A 21,657-nucleotide genomic window follows, 5' to 3' on the forward strand; every position below is an offset into this window, starting at 1 on the left:
GTTTGTCTCCAGGTGATTCTTGTCCTGACCACGTTCCAGGTACCTCTGGTGATTGTGAGTTTCGGGCAGTCCAAGCTCTACAGGAGGTGAGACCCATGATGTTCAGTAGGTTGATTTGGTTTTGTGGACCTTGCTTCATTGGGGAGTTACATTCTTCGATTATCAGATATGAGTCTGCAGTTCTCCCATTTATTGGAAGTCAGCTGGCTGCACCCAGCGCAGGAGGGGCCAGAAGCAGACTGACTTGCTTACAGGTTCAGTTAGCCTTCCTAGGCGGTAGTAGTGGAGAACTTCTAAGCCACCATTTAATTGCCATGCTTCTTGAGCCTGCGGAGTACGGGTCTGCTGGTGAAGTGCAGAGCCAGAAGTAATCATTGGGTGCCCAAGCATGCCCAGCATCTGCTTCTCTGCTTGAGAAATGTACAGCTGAGGCCCTGCCTAGCCCAGGGGAGCTGGGAGTGTGCTGAAGGGTGACCTGGAAAGCCAGGCATAGCTCTGGCAATTGTGCAAGCTGAGTCTCCAGTTGCTGTTCTGGTTTGATAATGTATCACGTACTCAGGATTCTCTTCTTGTACCCAGGAGGACCTTGCCCACTCGTGGACAGAGCGGGCCCTTTGTGAATGTGCCCAGGGCCTGGGTGTTTCCATTCAGATCATTAACTCACCTCTACCAGATGGTGCCCCAGTTCTTTTGGGGCACATGCAGCTGGTGCCTGTATCTTTCCCAAAGGTCTTTTCACTGATGTAAAGGACTGTGAGGCCCCTTGGAGACCAAAATTCCCAGCTGAGGTTTTCTGTCAGTGGGGTAAATGCCTATTTTTATAGGGGGAAGCAAATGAGTTGGGGCTGAAGGCTGAGCAGTTGACTTCCTTGGCTTGCCCTGGTCCTGGGTTGCTGGCAGTCTCCTCCCCAGCTGGAGTGTAGACCTTTGGGAAGTGTGCACCATGAAAAGCTGCAATTCTTTCCCTGCCATCTGTCTTTCCAATGGCTGCAGTGAACAGCTACTTGGAAGTGCCCCAGAACATCCTTCCTATGAGGCTCCTGAATCCCAGCAGTGGCCTTTGCAGTGACCCTGGCACCATGCTGCATACCAAGGTGACTTCTAGCATTGTTACCATTTCTTTTTTTCCTTCTGCTCAGTGAGGACTATGGAAAAAAGTTCCAGGACATCACGCACCTCATTAACAACACGTTCATCCGGACAGAGTTTGGGATAGCCATTGGACCAGAAAATTCGGGGAAGGTAGGATGATAGGTTATCCACTCCCCTGCCAATTAATTTATGCTGCATTTGAGTCAGTGGGGAGGCAGGGGAGCAGCCTGGCTTTACAATGGAGGCTTCGTTTATGCTGGATTGTAACGTGTTTCTGTTTTAGGGGTAGGCTGAAACGTTGGTTTTGAGTGGGCTGCTCTTACTAGTGTTCTGCACCCCTGGGTCCTGTTCCCAGCACTGCAGACATGCCAGGAGAGCTGGGGCAAAATGCTTCATGTCTATTTACCGCACTTTTCCCACTCTGTAAAATGTGGGTAACTCCTCTCTCAGGGCCCTGAGAAGCCTTTGGAGATCTGCTGCTCTGGAAACCACATTATAATTGTAGGGCAAGGGATTTCTGGGTAAATCTGAGTTGCATGAAGCTCTTTTCTTAGAGCAGGTTAATTCAGCTCTTGCCTTCTGCTCTGCCTGTGGGCTGTGCCATGTCAGGGATGCTGTGGCAGCAAAGGTGAAGGTGTTGACCGCATTCCCTCCTTTTTCCATGTTCAGGTGATTCTGACAGGGGACGTGTCTGGTGGGAGCCGCGGAGGGAAGATCTTCAGATCATCTGATTTTGCCAAGAACTTTGTCGAGACGGATCTCCCTTTCCACCCGCTGACTCAGATCACCTACCACCCCCAGAACTCGGATTACCTGCTGGCCCTCAGCACTGAAGTAAGAGATAGGGGCAGAAAGCTGGGAACATGTTCCTCTCTGCTTCCTTGTAGTAGTAACTAAAGAACCCACAAACCACATTGTCAGACTCTTTAGTGACATCTTGTGGTATTGCATGGTCTTCCACGGTGGGGAAAATAAGTTAGCTGCAGTGGCCCTACCACTCTAGTTTTATTGGTCGCAACATCTACCTGTTCAAACTGGAAACTGAGAGTATATTGTTTACAGGGACCATTGTGGTCTTCATAGATCTCATAGACATTAGGGCTGGAAGGGACCTCACAAAATCATCAGGTCCAGCCCCCTGCCTAAGGGGCAGGAAGTTAGCTGGGGTCAAATCATGCCAGCAAGATAGGCCTCCAAGCATTTCTTAAAGGTATCCAGAGTAGGTGCTTGCATCACTTCTGGGGGGAGTCTATTCTAGACTCTGGAGACTCGGACGGTAAAGGAGTTTTTCCTTATGTCCGGTCTAAAGCGGCATTCCAGCAGTTTGTGACTTAGACCTGGTCTTCCCCTGGGGTGTCCTGGTGAACAGACGCCCTCCCAGTTCCTGATGCACACCCCTTGTATACTTATAGGCAGCCACCAAGTCACCCCTGAGCCTTCGCTTCTCCAGGCTGAAGAGTCCCATGCCTCTCCTCATAAGGCCTGTTCTCTTGACCTCTGATCATGCGTGTGGCTCTCCTCTGGACTCTCTCAAACTTCTCCACATCCTTAGTCTTATATTTCACTGTTCTCAAGTGTTCCATCTTCAGGCCCGATATGAACTGAGGTTTTCAGAGGTAGCTCAGTCAGTAGCGATCAATCTTTCTCAATTCTGACTTTTTCAGAATGGCCTCTGGGTGTCAAAGAACTTTGGGGAAAGCTGGGAAGAACTCCACAAAGCTGTTTGTCTGGCAAAATGGTGAGTAGCCAAACAGCAGGTGGGTGATCCATGTTGTTGGCTCTTTTTCCCCACACTGGTCTTAACTTTTATTATCAAATCTCCCACTCAGATGCTTAATCTTGACGTTGGTTGCATAATTGGAGCTCTTCATGCTGATTCTTGGCCCCAGCGAGTGAGCTTCTGTTTGGAGGCTTTACTGAAGGACACCATAACTGGTTCTGAGAGAAAGTCACAAGCAGCCCAAAGGCTTGGGAGATTTGTGTACTGAGCACAGATGTGATGAAACTCCCATTTCTTTCACAGAGCACATAGACTTTCTATGTGTAATCCAAGACCTTATCCAAATATTTTAAGCTGAATTTGTCTGTTCTGGAGCCTCCTGTGCCCTTTTGTCTGACACTTCCTGGGATTATTTCAGTGCACATTTAAATTAAGTGTATGACTGAATGCAAATCTTAGGCAGTCTTCAAAAGCCTTTAAAAAGAAAAAAGCACTTGTACCACCACTTTGTAATGTCAAGTACTCCTACGGATGCCCAGAGTGTAGTGGCATGTCTAACTGTTTTCCCTTAGGGTTTATCTGTAGATATAGGGAGCACTTCCGACAAAAGAGCCTTGTTGAATACCACAATTTGCTTAGCCTCCTTGAGTTTGAACCCTTCCAAATAAGCAGTATCAGTAAGCTTTCTGTTTGTAGACATAGTCACAGAGCTTTTTGGGGGGGTCAAGCAGCATAGTGGTGTAGAAATCTGGGTTTGGGCGCCATGAGTATGGGAGGCATCAGCCCTATGTCTGGTAAAGAAGATTTTCATCACATGACTTGCCTGTACCTGGTCACGCAGTGCTACAGTGGATAAGCTGGGGGAGGCTGCTGTATGCAGTCTGTACCCGGGGATGTTCCCTGTATTTCTGAACAAAAATACTCCATCTCCAAAAGGAGCTGGAGTGATTCATCCCGTGGAGGTGCGTGTTGTAAAATCCCAGGTCTACACTGTCCATGGAAACTGTTCTGTAATGAATGCCTATACTAGAGTTTGATTGTGCCATGTTCCCTCTTGTTAAAAGCCCCCCATAAATGAATCACCTGTGCCATGTCTAAACACAGTCTTTGTTGTCCCTCTGTTTCTAGGGGAGCTAACACCACCATCTTCTTTACCACCTACCTGAATGGCTCCTGCAGTAAGTATTCCCTGATTTAATCCAGAATCGTATGGCACTTGAGAGTCTTAACCTCTTGGTCTGTGTGAGCCTATAGACTCAAAGGAATCTTCCTTCAGTTTCATATCCTGCTAAGATCTTAATAAACCTTCAGTTGTTCCTCACTGGTTCATTTATGCAACGAGCTAAGAACAGCTCTGAATTGCCCCAAACAAAAAATGGCTAATCTGTGTCTAAAGCATGTCATTTGGAAACTTGTATTTCAGTGTCCCTTTCCTATCAGGCTCTGTGTGCAAAGTGATTTAATCTGTAATTCAAATAATAACTTATGCACATCATGTAGAAATATCAGTTTAGTCTAAACAGCTCTTTCATAGGCCAAAACATCCAGAGAACTGTGCAGGGTGATGGAAAACAATGTGACATGAAACAGATATAATGCAAACACCCTTGTGAAACAGTTTAAAGAGAAACAGGTCAGATATGGAGGAGCAGGTGAGGGAAGAATTTGGAGCAAAAAGTGCTCCTGGGCAGGTTGTGGGACTGCATTTGGGTCTTAAGCTGAGGAGGGATGCATGTTTACAGGACCTTCAATAGTGGATGGATGGATGGATGCTTAGATGTTATAACTTGCCTTCCAGAGACCTGCTTGCTGCCAGCCTGAGATGTGATTGGCCTGCAGGCAAAGCTAGCTTGTTGCAGGCTGCAATGCAGAAGTTCAGTGTGTCTGTGGTTTTAAGTAGAGCACGTCTGCTGTGAGTTTCCACAAGACCAGTGGACATTGGAATTCCTGCTGTCCAGCAGGCTGAGATGGCTCTGGCAATGCAAGGCATGAGTCCTGCTAGTAACAGGTGCCAGGATGAAAATCTGTGCCCCAGAGCAGACATTGGAGTTCAGTGGCTCAGGATGTGGATCTATCCTGAGGGTGGAAGTGGGAGGGGTGGTATGTGTGGCAGTGTGTACATTGGTCTGTTTAAGAGGACTCATCACTTCCCTGCCTTGGTCTCAGTTTAGGACTGCAGCACCTTGATCCTTTTGTTCGCAGCTACTATTTTAATTCATGATTCCTTCTTAAGAAGCTGACCTCGGATTACTGGAGCTGAAGAAAACATCTGACTTTGGCAAGGTTTTCAAGACCATTGGAACAAGGATCTACTCCTTTGGGCTGGGGGGCCGCTTCCTCTTCGCTTCTGTGATGACAGAGAAGGTATGAGGTTCTTTTCTTCTTCTTGCTGGCTCTTGCAGCAGGAGCCGTCTGTGTTGTTGGGAGGCTATAACCATTCTGTAGGTTTGTGAGCGTGGCTGTACAAGAACGAGGCTGAGCCTTACAGAGCTGGAAAGAGGCAGGACTAACAGAGTACATGGTTTTCTAATTGCTTGTCCCAGTCCAGCACCCCATCAGGTTACGGGGATGTATTTTTTCCCCCATCGTCTCTTCTTGCCTTTGTGGTATATCTTGGATGCTGATGCAGAGGAACTAATATGCAGTGAAGTGGTGCTACCGTTGCCAGTGGTTTATAAGCAATATCCTTTCCTTCCAGGGTGGTACAAGGAGGATTCATGTCTCGCTTGACCAAGGCGAGACCTGGAATATGGCGCAGCTACCCTCGGTGGGCCAGGAGCAGTTCTACTCCATCCTGGCAGCTAATGATGATATGGTCTTTATGCATGTAGATGAGCGTGGAGGTAAGGGCTGCAGAGGAGAGCAGAGTGGGCTGTGCTAGTTTTTGGCAAAATAGCACATCTCTTGACCCCAGCGTTCTTTTCTGCCCACGGCAGGGGGTCAGACTTGATGATGTGCTCAGGTCTCTTCCGACCCTACCTATTATGAAACCATGTCAAACAGGAGGGGATTGTTGTGTGAAGGCTGTGGTGTTCTGAGCAGAGATTTACTAGCTGTAGAGGCCTAAGCGTTCCAAGTCTGGATCGCACCTCAAACCCCCGTCTAAGCTTTAAAGTACAGAAGCAATCAGATGACCTAACTCCTGCCCTGCCCCCCAGCTGACCCTTCTGCTGCACCCAACCATTGTGTCTTCTATGAAAGATACTCGCCTTTGGGGTAGACTGATAACAGTGTCTCTGCAACCCTATGCTGCATAATCAGTTTGCAGAGTCCAAGAGCTCAGGAGAATGCGGTGTGTCTTGGAAAAAAGGTATTCAAGCCACCTTGTGTGTAGGCTGCTTATTTCTTGGTATGTACCTTAAGTCTCTTACTCTGGAAACATCAGCCTCATATCTGTGCTGTGTCATTCAGCACATTATTTCTACAGTGGAACCTGCTCTGTGAATCCTGCCATTGCGAATTTGGTTGTTTTTGAGGAAGAGATGGGTTGTTTTTTTTTTTCTCTACATCATCTTATGGCCTTGGAGAATGAGAAAGTGAAGGAAATACAGGTGCCCTTTGGTTTAAATTCCACAGTGCAATCTAGCAGCAACCAAAGCAGTCCAGCTAGATCACAAATCAACTTCTGGAGTTGCTGATGCAGTCAAGGTATATTGCTGGAAAACGGGACCCTTCTGACAGAGGGGCAGAATTAAGGTTGCAGAGGTCACCTTAATTTTGAATTTCTGGTCTTTCTACTGCTTGTGAGGCATTCTGAGAAGTGTACTATTATCTGTTACTGTTACAGTGCTAAGGCCTGCCAAACCATGTAGCTGTGTGCCCACCTATTCTCAGATCAGGAGGAGAGCTCCAGGGGCTAGAAGCCTATTTCCCTCTCTGTCTTTCCTGTGCAGCACTGTCCTCCCTGCCAGACAGCCACATACATCAGGGCAAGTTGCTTAGCTGTTGCACGCGAAATGTTTCAATTTCACCTCAAAACCAATCCCCAGAAAATTGCTTGAGGGCAGCTGGAAAAATAAATTGCAGTCCAGCCCCAAAAGCTTGAAATGAGCATAATCTCAACTCCCTCCCACTGTATGGTGCCCAGACTTGCCAGGAAAATCTGTCCCTGGCTCTCAAGCATATCAGTGAAAGCCTGCTGAGTTGCTTTGGGTATGGCAAAACTAAAGCAGTAGGGATCAATTTTTCGGTCTCTGGCAGGGCCTTTATTATGAGGACTTCTCAAAGGCACGATTGCATTTGTACAGTGTTAGTATCTGAATGCCCCATAACCTTGACAGATTTACCCTCGCACACCCCTGGGAGGGAGGGCAGTGCTCTTCCCATTGACCAGATGAGGGAGTGAGGTCGTAGGACTGATTTGTCCACAGGTCTCGCACGCATGACCTTGGGCATGTCCAACATTGACCCCAGGTCTTGGGGTTCCTCAGCTGGCACCCTTCCTACTGAGCTTTCCTGCTTTGTAACACACTGTCCACAACACCAGCCTGCAGCACTAGCAAAGTCCCTAGTTCCTGACACTCCCTTCCACCTGAATTTTGCAGCCTGGGGACCAGTTCATGCCTCCTGACAGTGAGACTCTGACCCAAACCCCTCCCCAGTCTTCCAGATTCCTGGAGACCCCACAGATCAGAAGGCTGGGTCCACATGTCCTGTCCTCCCTGAAATGATGGGTCAGCGACTGGCTTGTCTCTGGAGCATGGAAACTTTAGGCTGGGTGTGACCTGGGAACTTCCCAGGCCTCCTGCTAGCCTTGGTCACGGTGGTTACTGTAGGGGTGCAGGACTGTGGGTGTTCATCAGCCTGCTTCTCATCCTGAACTGCGTGCTGCATGTCTTGTAGAGACTGGCTACGGCACAATCTATACCTCAGACGATCGGGGCATCGTGTATTCCAAGTCCCTTGAGCGGCATCTCTACACAACTACTGGAGGGGAAACGGACTTCATCAACGTGACCTCGCTGCGCGGCATCTACATCACCAGCGTGCTCTCGGAGGGTGAGTGCATGCGACTCCTGTCTGGAGCGGGACAGGCTGCAGCAGAGCACTGCAAGCCAGGAAAGAACTTGGGATGGAAGCAGAGCTCTCCCCATGGGCTAGCTTAGAGGCAAAGCCTTTTTCCTTCAACACCTGAAAAACCTTGTAGAGACCCTGGCAGACTGGGGCTACTGAGGTCCCTTGTGTTTGCCTGGATTTGCTAGAACCCACCATACCTGGGTGGACTGCTCAAGGATGACCCCTTGTGTCTGGCTTCTAGTACTGGATGCATTTTGCAGCTCCTGTTTGCTTCTGGAGTCAGTGGGATGGCCCTAGTCCTGTTCATAAGGAAAGCAGTATTTAGCTCCCTCAGCTCCAAGACTGTTTTCTTGCCCCTTGCTCTGCTTTTCCAGTGGGACTGATATCTTACCAAAACATCTTTCCCCTTCAACCTGGGCATCAACCAACCTATGCACAGTGCATGCAGCATTGGCACTCATGGCATTATGCAGCTACATAGCTGCTGTCTGCCCCCATGGGGCAGTGCAGGCATGAGAGAGAGCTCAGAGGAGACCTCATGAGAGGAATTCTATCCCCCGTTTGCCTCGAGATGAGAGTTTGCTAGCTGCCAGAGTGATGTTCCTAGGCACTTGCATGCAGGTTGCACTTCTCTTACCCCTGCACTGTGAGCATGAGTGTGTGCATGTAGGTTGAGCATGTGCAGTAGGCAATGCAGTGGTTGGGCAGTCGCATGGCTACGTATGTGCCTGTTCTGGATGTGCATGTGTGTGTGTGTATAAGTAACAGCAATGTGGTTGGTCAGAAGCCTACAACTAACAGATTCTAGATGCCAGAGAAGGGTCAGCCCGTGCTTTGTCCCCAGTAGCTGAATAATTAGGCATTTGCCCAGGAGACCAGGGTTCTAGGCTTCTTTTGCCCCAAGGAGTCTGGTTTTACAGGACGGTGCTCCAGCCACCATGCCACAAGTCAGACATTATCCAGACCTCTTTCCCACCCCTGCACAGCTAAGAGAGGAAGATACGTGAGGTCAGGAAGAAATGAGTAAGGGTGTGCGACTCAGTGAGATGCTTCCTGGCATGGATAAGAGAAACCCTAGCCTAGTTCTAGCCTGGACCCATTCTCCCAGTAGAGCAAAAACTGCGCTGCTCTCCATCTGTTTAATCCAGTGGAGCAGAGGAGCTGGACCCGATGATCTCACGAGGTCCCTTCCAGTCCTAAACTTCTGTGAATTGCTGTTAAATGCAGGGGGGGCTAGCGCCTCAGCTAAATGCAGGAGGGTTCTCCCCTCCCCACAACTTTTCACCTGGACTCGGGTATGTACGTGTGTGCTTTGCCGTAGCATATATACACGTTTATGCATCCATGGTGCAGGGGGAAGTGCCCCAAACAGCCAGAGACATGGCTAGAAAACTCTTGTTTAGAGGCACAAAGGGAAACAGAATCCCACTGCGCGTGTGATCACGTTGGCAGCTGAAATGCCGTCTTTATGCAGGAAGGGAGGCAATAGCAGCCATGCAAGGTAACATGATGAACAGATGGTGTAACTGTTCCACCAAGACACATTGTGCTTTGTAAAGTGGAGCACTGAGGGGCACGAGCTGGCTTTAATAACAACAACAACACTTGAAATGTGGATGCTTGTGTTTTGGGTGAGGGTAGTTCTTCTATCTCCTGGCCAACCTGAAGGGATAATTTCTGGAGCTTTGTAAATGTCTATTGTTGAGCTATTACAGTGCACCAGTTTTTGGAGTCCTGCTGTAGGCTGAAAGACCTTACTTGGGTCTGTCTCAGAGTAGCAGTCATGACTGGAGAGACGGAATCAGCGTGGGGGAGCAGGAACACTCTGGGCCTGGGAAGACGGCACAGCAGAAATAAATGTGTCGGCTGCGAGTGAGAGCTCAGCTGTGCCTTCTGCGACACCCAGGCTGTCTGCGCATTTCAAGGGGGTGGTGTGTGTGCCTGCTGTACAGATGTCTGGTGGAAGCTGCATAGGAGTAAGGCACATGGCATATAGTCTTGACAGTCTCATCCCTGCTGCACCTTTCTCCCCTCAGACAATTCCATCCAGTCAGTGATCACTTTTGATCGTGGTGGCGAGTGGGTGCCCCTGCGGAAGCCTCAAAACACCACCTGCGACTCCACTGCAAAGAACAAAGAGGAGGTTGGTCCTTCCAAGATCTCTGCCAGCCTGTAGGGGTGATCTTGCTAATCATGGGGCAGGGGAGAAATTCTGTCCTGCTCGGACTTGGAGCTGGCACTGGCCGCATCTCCGCTGCAGACGGTAGCACTAGGCTGGGGGGCAGACTATCGGCTAGTGGCAGACCTGGAGTGGCGAGTGCTGTGCAACACAAGTCTGGCTGCCTCAGGCAGGTGCCATCTGGTACTCTGCTTCTGCTGCCTTTACACTGCGCTGCTGTCTGTGGTATAGACATGTGTCAGCTGATGAGATTTTGGCTTTGCCTTTGAAGACCAGGTTGGTTCTTGTCTGGGTTCAAAGGACTTGTTCCTTTGTCAGAGTAGCAGCCCAGCGTTAGACCTAGATGTGACAAATAGAAATTCAGCAAAATGTCTGTTCAGTTTATTCTCATCCCACCAGACAGATGTGTTGCCAGATTAAGATAACGAGTAAAGTTAGCAAAAGTTTGGAATATGTAATCATCCTGGCATCTTTGGGTGGGGGCTGCCTTTCCTATGCGTGCAGGCTGTCTAGCCTGATTGGGCATTAATAAAAATAGCAGTAGCAGGAAACGGCTCTGGGGCTAACTCCATGCCTACCTCTGCTCCAGGAAGGAAAATGTGCACAAGCATGGTGATCTGGTCACTGTTCACTTGCAAAGTGTTAGCACACCAGTCCCTGGCTCTGCCTTAGTTGAGTGGTTCCAGCTTGGGAGCAAAGCTTAGGAGAGCTGTGCTGAGCCTCTGTGATCCAAGGGGCTGGTCTCAGAGCTCTGCTGGTTGGAATGTGCTGGGGAGAGGCTGCCTCGTGTGTTGTCTGGCCCCCTACACTGGATTCTCTCCTGTTTTTGTATACAGTGCAGTCTTCACATCCACGCTTCCTACAGCATCTCCCAGAAACTGAATGTGCCCATGGTACCACTCTCTGAACCAAATGCTGTTGGCATAATCATCGCTCATGGTAATGAATTGCATGGGAAGGGGAAGTGGGAGGGCAAGTGCCACGGGGATTGGGTGGGCAAGGAGGAGGGAGCTTGCTTGCCAGCCAGAGGCCCAAAAGATGGGATCTGCAGCAGGCTTACCCTTTCGGAAAGTTGCTCATTCTTTTATAGAGTGTGGCGGGACAGGGAGAAGAAATGCATTGCATCCTGCTCCATGGGGAGTGACCTTTAATATCTTGGTGTGGGTGCTGTGTCACAGGCAGCGTGGGAGATGCCATCTCCGTGATGAGCCCGGACGTTTACATATCGGATGACGGGGGCTATACCTGGGCCCGCATGCTGGAGGGACCCCATCACTATGCCATCTTGGACTCTGGGGGCATCATCGTTGCCATTGAGCATAGCAGCCAGCCAATCAATGTGATTAAGTATGCATGAGCTCCACACTGCTACAGTTCTTGGGGGAGAGGGTGGCTGGAAGGGGAGGAGGAGGAGAGGATTCGGTGGGGAGGGGAACCCTCTGGTTCCTGAAAGCTCTGGCAAGCTGTAAGGACAGTTCTGTCCGTGCTGCTTGAATCTGAAGGAGACACTGGGTCATCTTGGTCTTCCTGTTACTCCTCCCGCACTGTAGTGTTGTAAAGGAAACTCAGTTCTTCTAGAGCAGTGGTTCCCAGCATTTTTTTTTTTTTTTTTTTTTTTACTGTGGCCCAGCAGGAATGGGACGAGGTGCACAGAGCTGGCTGCCTCCCTCCTGGGGCTCCCCCACTTTAACCCCAAAAGCTCAGCTGTGACCCCAGAAGCTGCTCACTTGGGCAGACAGATGGGGGTCCAAGCGGGGGGCTTGTGCCATGACCCGGCAGCCAATTCACCATAGGCCCAGTACCAGACTGTGGCCCCGTGGTTGGGAACCTTTGTTCTAGAGCAGTGACTCTCAACCAGCGTGCCATGGCACCCTGGGGTGCTGTGAGATTTGTGTGAAGGGTGCCATGAAGTATGAGGAAGTAAGGGAGGTATTAGGAGACAAGCAGATAAACTAAACAGAAAAGAGGCTTGTCTCTGCCTGGATGATCCCCTGCCCCTGCTGCCAGGCTGCTCTGCAAGGGAGTAAGCACTGTAATCTATAAATATTTTTTTGAGACTGGGTGCCACTCAATTCACCAAAGTCATAGAGGAGGGCTCAAGTCCAAAAAGGTTTAGAACCACTGGTCTAGAGCAATCAAGGTTATTGAGACGGGGAGGCAACCTCTTCTTCTGGATAGAGGTTCATTTGATGCTAGTCTCTGCCTTGTTGCTAGTAGTCTTTTGAGCACTTACAGCAGTAGGTCCTGTCTGCAAGCCAAGTGGTGTGTGGCCTATGTACTCCTTCATGCCTCAGCCTCTGAATGCAGTGTGGGGGTCACAGAAGGTTCCATCAGGCCTCTCTGACTTGCTGCTCTCTTGTAGGTGGTTGTATGAACTCTTTGATAATTTGGGTTCCTTATTGTAAGTCTTGTCTGCCTAGGTTCTCCACAGATGAAGGGCAATGCTGGTACAAGTACACATTCTCCAAGGAGCCCATCTTCTTCACTGGACTAGCATCTGAACCAGGAGCCAGGTCTATGAATGTCAGTGTCTGGGGCTTCAGAGGGAGCTTCCTGTCTCGCAAATGGGTCTCCTATACCATTGATTTCGCTGACCTCCTTGTCAGGAGCTGTGAGTCTCTCTTGCCTCCTTCCTTTCCATGCAGGGACACAGGTGCTGAAGGGCTGCCTGCTTTTGAGGGGCAAAGTGGAGGAACTGAGCTGAATGTGAATTGGTGGGGAATGACCAAAATGGGCCAAGGAATATGATGTGGGGATTTCAGCAGGGAATGTCCTGGGCTGCTGTGCAGGGACTGTGCTCCCTGAGCAGATTGGGTGCATGAGGGACACCAGTTCTGTACAGACCCTCAGTCAAACCACTGCTGACAAAAGCACTCTGGATGTCCCTGCTTATTTATTTATTTAGTGAATACAAAGCTGTGAAGCCAAGAAATAGCCTCCTTGTTAGCTGATGTCCCTGCTGGGTTCTGTAGAGGCCATTTCATGGGCAGGGCAAGGCGAGTGTGTGCAGCCAGATCGGTGCTTCTGAACCACAGCCGCTCCGAATGGTTCTGGCTGTATCTGTCCATCCAGTACAAAACTCTGCAGCTGACAACACAGCATGGGCTGGCATGCAGCTGGCTGCCTAAACCTGCAGGTGGCTGGAGCCCACCTCTGGAGTTGACACTGGGACCTAGAGAGGACAGTGTCAGCAGAAGCCAGTCCACTGCTGCTTGGTTTAGAACAGGGGTGGGCAATTATTTGGGTTGGAGGGCCACTCAGGCAGTTTTGGTGAGTTGTTGCAGGCTGGGCCAGCACCCCCACCCCGCAACAGCTGACTAAAACTCCCTAAGCTGAGGGTCACACTTCACTGTCTCTCCCCTCATCCTGCCCAAAACTGTAGCACACCCCAATTCCCACCCCGACCCAGAACATGCCAGCCGCATCTCCAACTTACAGCGGCACCCATCCTTCGTGCCGGAAGCAGCCCTGGGCAGGTGCCAGCATCAGCTGTGGATGTGGCTGGCAGGGTCTGGGTGGGGATCAGGTCACCCACCCGGGTCCGTAGCTGTCACTGCTGTTCTAGCACTGGGGGGAAAGCAGTCTCACCCTCCTACCCAGTGTAAGGGGAACCAGCCCCGCCTGCCCTGCTCTGGCCCGCAGGCTATATTTTGCCCATCCTGGTTTAAAAACAGGCCATGTGTTCTCCAGAGCCCCAGGCCATCTCCCACCCCTCTGCACCCCAGAACTCCCAACCCAACAGCAAATGCCTTTGCTGCCCCCCCTCCCCCCACCCCCAACCCTGCCTGTGGTGCAGCTGTTTTGTTCTACTGAGAGCATAAAAACCAAACCAAGCCAGACGTTCTTGCCAGGAGTCCCTGGGCCTCTGTGCTCAAGGGAAGTTTTCACAGACAGGTAGGGTTGGAAAGGGCCTCCAGAGGTCATCTAGGTCAGCACCATGCATGATGCAGGATCATCATGTCTGAAGGCTGTTTCATAGTTTCTAGGGTCGGAAGTGACCTGAGCAGATCATCTAGTCCGACCCCCCTGCCATGGCAGGAAAGAGCACTGGGGTCAAACGACCCCAGCAAGGTGTTCATCCAGCCTCCTCTTAAACACCCCCGGGGTAGGAGCCTGCACCACTTCTCTTGGAAGTCGGTTCCAGACCCTAGCCTCTCTGACCGTGAAGTAGCACCTCCTGATATCTAGCCTAAACCTACCCTCTGCCAGCTTGTGACCGTTCATCTTGGAGTCAGTGATGACCCCAAGATCCTTTTCCGCCTCCGTGCTGACAAGAGGGGTGTTCCCTAACCTGTAGGTATGGTGCCGGTTGTTCCTCCCGAGGTGCATCACCTTGCACTTGTCTGTGTTGAAACCCATCCTATTCTTGTCCACCCACCCTTGTAACCTGTCTAGGTCTGATTGTAGCCTGTTGCATCCTTCCAGTGTGCCCACGACCCCACACATCTTAGTGTCATCAGCAAATTTGAACAGGGTGCTTTTTACCCCCTCGTCCAAATCACTGATGAAGATGTTGAACAGTGCGGGCCCGAGGACAGAGCCCTGGGGGACCTCACTGCCCATGTCCTTCCAGGCTGAGAAGGACCCATCCACTACCTCCCTCTGGGTGCGGCCCTCCAGCCAGTTGGCGACCCATTTGACTGTGTGGGTGTCTACACCACAGCCCCCCAGTTTCTTAATGAGAACGGGGTGAGAGACAGTGTCAAAAGCCTTCCGGAAGTCCAGGAAGACGATGTCAACTGCTACCCCTGCATCTAATGATCTGGTGATGTGATCGTAAAAGGCCACCAGGTTGGTCTGACAGGACCTGCCACTGATGAACCCGTGCTGGTTGCCCCTAAGCATGCAGTCCCCTGCTGGCCCCTCCTGGATGTGTGCCAGCATAATTTTCTCGAACAGCTTGCCTAGGATCGAGGTGAGACTAACCGGCCTGTAGTTTCCCGGGTCCTCCTTCCTGCCTTTTTTGAAGATGGGAACCACATTGGCCCTCTTCCAGTCCTCTGGTACCTCTCCAGAGCACCACGAGTGCTCGTAAAGCCATGCCAGGGGACTGGCAATGACCTGGGACAGTTCCTTTAGAACTCTAGGGTGGAGATCGTCCGGGCCGGCTGACTTGAATACGTCCAACCCCTCCAGAAGCTGCCTAACTAAATCCTCGCTAACCCGTGGCCCAAGTGTGCCTCCCCCGGGGCCCAAGGGGGGCTCAGCACGGAGGTGGCTGTTCTGGTCCCTACTTAGGAAGACGGAGGCAAAGAAATCATTAAACATGTTAGCTTTGCCGTCTGGTGTGACGACCAAATTTCCCAACGCGTCCTGCAAGGGCCCCACATTACCCGGGACCTTCTTTTTACCTACCATGTATTTAAAAAAGGACTTCTTACTGTCCTTAATCTGGGAAGCTAGTCCCAGTTTCATCTCTGCCTTGGCCTTCCTAACTACCCCCCTACATCCCCGAGCAACTACAGAAAAGTCCTCCCTAGTGATGACCCCTTCTTTCCATTGGGTGTAAGCCTCCTTTTTAGCAAGGAGACATTCCCGGATGCTTTCGGTGAGCCACGGAGGCTTGTGTGCTCTCCTGCTCCCTTTGATCCTCGTTGGGATTACCTTCCTTTGGGCTTGGAGGATCGTCTCCTTAAGGAGCGACCACTCTCCATGGACACCTGGCTCCCCTCCCCCCCCGGGACCTCAGCGCTTCTCCAACTATCCTCCTTAGCTCCTTGAAGTCCGCCCTCCTAAAATCTAGGGCCGCTGCCTTAGTGCAGGCCTTTGCCACCTTGCGCTGGATGGTGAATCCCAGCAGGCGATGATCGCTGTCGCCCAGGTGGTCGAGCACCCGCAGCCCCCGCACCAGGTCATCACCCATGGCCAGCACTAGGTCCAACAAGGCGTCCCCCCTGGTGGGGCTGTGCCCCTCCTGGGTTAGATGGAGGTCCTGCACTCTGGCCAAGGACCTACGTGAGCGGTCAGACCTGGCTGACTCTTCTTCCCAGGAGATGTCTGGGAAATTCAGGTCCCCCATGACTACCACATCCTTAGCCTTCACTACCTCTGTGAGCTGACCCAAGAATTCCTGGTCAAGCTCTTCTCCCTGGTTGGGAGGTCTGTAGTAGACTCCCACCGTTACGTCTCTTTCCCCTCGACTGCCTTGTACTCTAACCCAAAGCACTTCAGGGTGCCCCTCCCCTGACTCCTTGCTAATTGACGAAGAGCGCTTCGCCCATTACTCCACACCTCGCTGTTCAGCTCTGGCTTACTGTGGCATCCTTGATCAGAGCTATGGGATACTTCTTCCTGGTGATATAAAGCAGGGTTCTGGGCAAGCCATGTGGTGACTTTAGGCAGAGCCTGTAACTATTTGGGATACTCACTGAGTCCCCAGATAGGGGTATCTGTTTAGTCTTATTATGGAGAATCTGTGCTGACAGGCTTCTAGGGTCATCCTAAGCACTTGGTTGCCAGTCTGAAGAGGAGCCTTTTCTGGTCAGTGCAGCAATACTTGTCTTTGCAACTGCTTGTGCTCACTCTCACTCCCTGTGTGATGGCAGTGACGTGCCCCAGGGCCTGGAAGCAATCTGCAACAGAGCTGCAATTGGAAAGCTGAAGCTCTTAGTTTCTAATGCCTCCCATGGTCCATCCTTTAGATCATGATGCTTCCCCTGGTAGGTGAGAGGATGCCCCCACAGGCTCCTGGAGGAGCAATATTCTCTAGGAGTGTACTGAACAGGAACTCTACATGGTGGGAGGAAGCATTGTTCAGATAGGTCAGGCAGGGCTTTTCAGTGCCAGGCACATTTGTTCCCTTCAGCACTGGGTAAAATGGGGGTATAGAGAGTGGCCCTGATATCACCTGTGACAGGGCACAACCTGCTGCATCATGCCAGCTAATAAGATTTTGGGCTGAAGTGAATATTTGTCCCCTGGTTTTGGGCATGTGAGCCCCTCGCTCTTAAGTAGGCAGCGGTTGTCTCTCTGCTGTTGGCTAGGGCCATTACACGCAGCATAGCTGACAGGAAACTGGAGTCTAATGACCTCCTCTCTCCCAGGTGAGGACAAGGATTACACCATTTGGCTGGCTCACTCCAGCAACCCCACTAACCCCGCTGATGGCTGCATCCTGGGTTACAAAGAGGAGTACCGGCGGCTCCGCAAGTCATCAGTCTGTCAGAACGGTCGGGACTACATGGTGACGAAGCAGCCATCAGTCTGTCTCTGCACACTGGAAGACTTCCTCTGGTATGGTTAAGTGGTTTTTGCCCCCGCTTGTCTCACACGCCAAGGGTGAGTGCCCCACAGAGGTCTAGAACAGTCACACGGGCAGATCTCTGCTGTATGGAGGGGACTATAATGCTGCCACTTCTAGGTATGTGTGGTGCAGGCTTTGGCCCCTAGACTGGGATCTAGTGGTGCCACTGCCATTGCTTGTGCACAGTATCGAGATTCCCTTGCTGGTTCAGAGTTTAGGATTGCTCATGGCAGTGCAGAAAGTGTCCGTAAAGTCAGGGGTCATCCATGGAGGGTCATGGTCTGAAGTGTGCCCAGCTTCTTGGACAGCCCCATGAGCCATATATTAGGAGCAATGCAAATCAGGAATAAGACTTGGGGGCTGCTTGGGGAATTCTTTAGCTTAACCTCAGCGCAGACCTTGCTGGCCACTTTTATGCCATCCAATTCCATTTTGTCTGAGAGGCTCCCTGGGATCACATGTAGCAACATGCCAGGCTAGAAGAGACAGGTCACACTCTGCCTCAAACAGTCTCTGATGCTTTGCTCTCCTTTGCCTTTCTGCTGCCTCTTGCACTGCAGTGATTTTGGCTACTTCCGCCCGGAAAACCAGTCCAACTGCGTGGAGCAACCAGAGCTGAAGGGCCATGACCTGGAGTTCTGCCTCTATGGGAAGCGGGAGCTGCTGAAGACCAGTGGGTAACGTGTCTTTTTATAACCCTTGATCCTTGAGTGAATCCAGGTGCTCAGCCAGTGCTGCACTCAGGGCTGCTGGCATGCGGCACCGCTGTTGCAGGGAAGGCTGAAGTGAAAGGTTGTGGGCTTGGGAATGAGTGTCACAGCAGCATTCCCCAGCGGGTAGGGCAGCACTGGGGTCCAGGAGGCCTGGCTTCTATTCTAGGCTCTGCCACCAATGCCCATTGGCATCTTTATGCACCTTTTCCCCTACTGCCCTGAAAGTTGGGATGGTGCTTGCTCTTCTGGATGCAGGGCACATGTTACTGGAGCATGCCAGAATGAGCCCTTTCTTCTGCTGGAGGTCAACATGCCATGGCCCAGGCCACTGAGCAGCCTGTGTTGCCTTGGCAGGAGCCAGCAGCAGCACTGCACTGGGAGGCTAAGAACTCTGTTTCCAGGAGGCCATGCCTCTCAGACACCCCTGCAGGATGCAGTGGGTGTGCCCTAGTTCTTGGATCAAGATTAGAAAGCAGCATGGCTCTGCATGTGGCTTACAGCTGCCAGCCCAGTGGGGGTTACTGTGCTCACATGTGGCCGGGCAGTCCCTGGCCTCTCCTGGGCAGCTTCCCACTGTGCTGCAGGTTTTCAGAAGTTTTCTTTGAAATTGCAGGTATCGTAAAATACCAGGAGACAAATGTGATGGTGGACAGAGCCCACCACGGGAGGTGACTGACCTGAAGAGGAAATGCACAAGCAACTTTTTGAGCCCCAGCCAGCTGGTAGGTGATAAACCCAGGCCTAGAGAAAGCAGGGGGTGGGAGGTATGTTACCAAATCCAGGCCAGAAACCTCAGGATCCTGACATTGCTGCTTTTAAAATAGGTCCCTTTGCCCTGCAGTCAAAGACTCCCGTGCCCACCCAACTGTCCTGTGCTAGACCGAGTGAGGGACACTCACTGAGAAGCCTTTGCCCTCGCCGCGTGGGGTCAGATCCTGTGGCCCTGCCTTCCCTTTAAATAGAATTGCCCACCATACTGTTCCATGCTGCTTCAAGGGGAGCAAGTCCATTCTGTTTCTCCTAATTACCTTTCCCAATTCCACCTGGATGTGACTTGTGAAACTACTGAAGCCTTGGTCCGCACTTTGGAGCAGCTGTCATGTTTGACCCTTGAAATGGTTGTACTGCCATACAAGGTACTGACCAAGTAGTATCTGTTGCACAGTGCTTTTTGCTCCTTGGCACTGGAAGAGTCTTGAGTGAATGCCAGTAATTGGTTTAAATTGCATATACTATAGCAATGTTTCCTTTTCTCTCCCTGCAGTCAGCCTCTTCCAGCTCCACACCCATCATTCTGGCTGTTATAGGTGTAATGCTCATCGCGATTGTAGCTGGAGTCGTCATCATTAAGAAATATGTCTGCGGGGGCAGGTGAGGCTTGCGGAGGTCTTGGGTGCAGTTAATCTGGGAAATGCATTAGCTGGTGAGAACCCCTGGCTCGGCCATCTCACTCCACCCCATTCATGTACAGGATGGCTTGGAGATGACTCCTAAATAAATTGGCTTCAGCTTTGTTAGGGGATCTATGATCCCTGTAGGTAATGGTGGCAGTTGCTAACTGTTCCACTGTATAAGAAGCCATGTAAGGGCTATATGTTTTCACTCAAGGTGATCTCACTAAACCAGCTGTGAGATCTAAGCCAACCATCTGGAGATCATGCTTTGGTCTTTCTGGGCTGCTGTAGGGCCTTGTTGTTTCCTATCTGGCCCCTCGAGCCACATGGTCCTGACCAAGATGAGCTGGACTGAGTGCTGACTCAGTGCAGTAATGTTCAGCTAGCATCTCGAGTCTCTTTGTGCCTTAGTGATATTGAGGCTGCCAGGAAAAATATCTGTACTTTACCACTCAGTACTGAAGCTGGAAGCCAGGCCTAGCTTTTGATCCTGAATGGGCCAAATTTCAATGGATCAGATGTAACGAGGGGAGTCTGGGAGATCAGAGCCAGGTGTGTGAGGGAATGTTACTAGAGCAAATCTGAAAAGGTGGGGAAAGTCCTGTGTGATGCACAGCTCCCTTGTTCTGATTTCTGGAAAGGGAAGAGAACAGTCAAATTAGTTGAGATGCAGTTGGCTTCCTCCTGCATGAGAGCAAGTTCCCAGGTTTGATGGAACGCCTTGGAGTTCTCCATCACTTGTAGAACTGCAGTGCGGGGCAAAGGGGAAACGGTATTTTTCCAGGTAGAAGACTGTTGCATTGTCTGAAGCCTCCCTCTTCTGCATGGGCCTGTAAAGCAGTGCAGTGACCTGCTGGGGGGGGGAGGGGAGTCCTCTGCTTGCCTTCATAGCCAGCATGTTAATGCCAGTTTTGCCACAGCCATATTTGCATGATCCCATTAGTTTCTCCAGGCTAAATTGGTTCAGACCTGGGTTGGTGCCTGGATGGGAGGCTCCTAATTGGATTACAAGTGCTGCAAGAGGTGGCGATTGTGATGCTCTTCCCTCAGCGGCTTCCAGTGTTGTGCTGCCACTAGACGCACCACGTGTTGGGCAGTACTTGTCCTCTGAGATACAAATGCGGAGGTGTGGGCTGCCTGTGGTGGTTAGAAACTCCTTGGTATCTTCAGTAATCCTCCACAATTCTTCAGATGGTCCTGGGGTTTCAGTGGCCTACAGATGCCCTTGCTTCCTGTCTCACTTGATCAAGCTCTGTTGAACAGTATTGTGAAACAGGTGCTGCATTTCCCCGCTGGCTGCAGTATTTCCTCTGATAAGGGCCCTAGGACAATGACTCTCAAACATTTTAGACTGAAAGCCTCTCTTGTTAGACTGAATGCCTTCGGAGAATGCCAGCTGTCAGCTTTCACTCCTTTCTTGACTGTGGAAAAGTACAAGAGCAATTCTTTTGTTGGAGATAACTCAGAAAGACCACAACTGATCAGATGCTCTGGACTCCTATTTAAAATCTCTGGATTTATCTTGTGAATCACACAGATGTTTGCACGCTTAACAGGGCTGCTAGGGTGGCCCCTCACAACACTCTTAAGAGGATCATGTGGCATCACAGGGTGCCATAGCATCCTGGTTAAATATCACTGACCTAAAACCTTGCTAGCAGAACTGCTCTGAGATCCTCTTCCCAGAGAAGAAGTGTCCTACGCTAACATGTCCCATGCCTGTGTGTCTGATTTCCTCCCAGGTTCCTGGTTCACCGCTATTCTGTCCTGCAGCAGCATGCAGATGCAAATGGCGTGGAAGGGGTTGATACTCTGGACTCGGTCACCCCAGCTAATAAAAGCGGTTACCATGATGACTCCGATGAGGTAGGTGATTAGTGGGTGATGCAGAGACAGCAGTGTCTAAACATCTTGTTGGGAAATCGGGGCTTGGATTGGATGTGGGCATGTGACTTCTTGGGAGAGAGGAAATAAGACTCACAGTGGTGGAAGGGTCTGCTCCCCAGCATAGATGCAGGATTCAGTGTTCCTAACCATCCTGTTAGATTCCCATCCAGCCTCTTCTCACAAACCTACAGGGAAGGGATAAGTATAACTCTCCTTAGCACCTTGTTCCAGCATTGCTCTGCTGTTTTTACTATGAGGAAACTTCTTCTAGGGTTTTATCTAAATGTTCTCTGCTGCAGTTTAAACACATTGCTTCATATCATACCCGCCGTGGATTGAGAATGATGCGTCTTCAAAAAAACCAACACAAAAACCCTCTTAATTTCTGTGTTGCAGGGGGGACTGAATCTCCA

The 21,657-nt window shown here is 50.8% G+C and overlaps 1 protein-coding gene across 3 annotated transcripts in view; it reads left to right on the forward strand.

The window, feature by feature from the left end:
- The window catches only part of SORT1 (sortilin 1), a 43,929-nt gene that overhangs the window by 18,195 nt on the left and 4,077 nt on the right, over nt 1-21,657 (forward strand). For 2 of the 3 annotated variants that reach the window (XM_090025703.1, XM_090025705.1), the window contains 17 exons: nt 13-86; nt 1,140-1,242; nt 1,762-1,926; nt 2,757-2,830; nt 3,941-3,990; nt 5,046-5,176; nt 5,511-5,655; nt 7,655-7,810; nt 9,865-9,971; nt 10,844-10,946; nt 11,186-11,354; nt 12,428-12,618; nt 17,051-17,240; nt 17,811-17,927; nt 18,577-18,685; nt 19,228-19,334; nt 21,100-21,223. In XM_090025703.1, coding sequence (XP_089881829.1) covers nt 13-86; nt 1,140-1,242; nt 1,762-1,926; nt 2,757-2,830; nt 3,941-3,990; nt 5,046-5,176; nt 5,511-5,655; nt 7,655-7,810; nt 9,865-9,971; nt 10,844-10,946; nt 11,186-11,354; nt 12,428-12,618; nt 17,051-17,240; nt 17,811-17,927; nt 18,577-18,685; nt 19,228-19,334; nt 21,100-21,223 — 2,115 coding nt within the window. The remainder of the gene's footprint in view (nt 1-12; nt 87-1,139; nt 1,243-1,761; nt 1,927-2,756; nt 2,831-3,940; nt 3,991-5,045; nt 5,177-5,510; nt 5,656-7,654; nt 7,811-9,864; nt 9,972-10,843; nt 10,947-11,185; nt 11,355-12,427; nt 12,619-17,050; nt 17,241-17,810; nt 17,928-18,576; nt 18,686-19,227; nt 19,335-21,099; nt 21,224-21,657) is intronic. The other variant, XM_090025704.1, reaches the window with a different exon arrangement.

This window comes from Crocodylus siamensis, chromosome 13 (genome assembly GCF_052110815.1).
Source record: "Crocodylus siamensis isolate JL-2025a chromosome 13, ASM5211081v1, whole genome shotgun sequence".
Classification (NCBI taxonomy): Eukaryota; Metazoa; Chordata; order Crocodylia; family Crocodylidae; genus Crocodylus; species Crocodylus siamensis.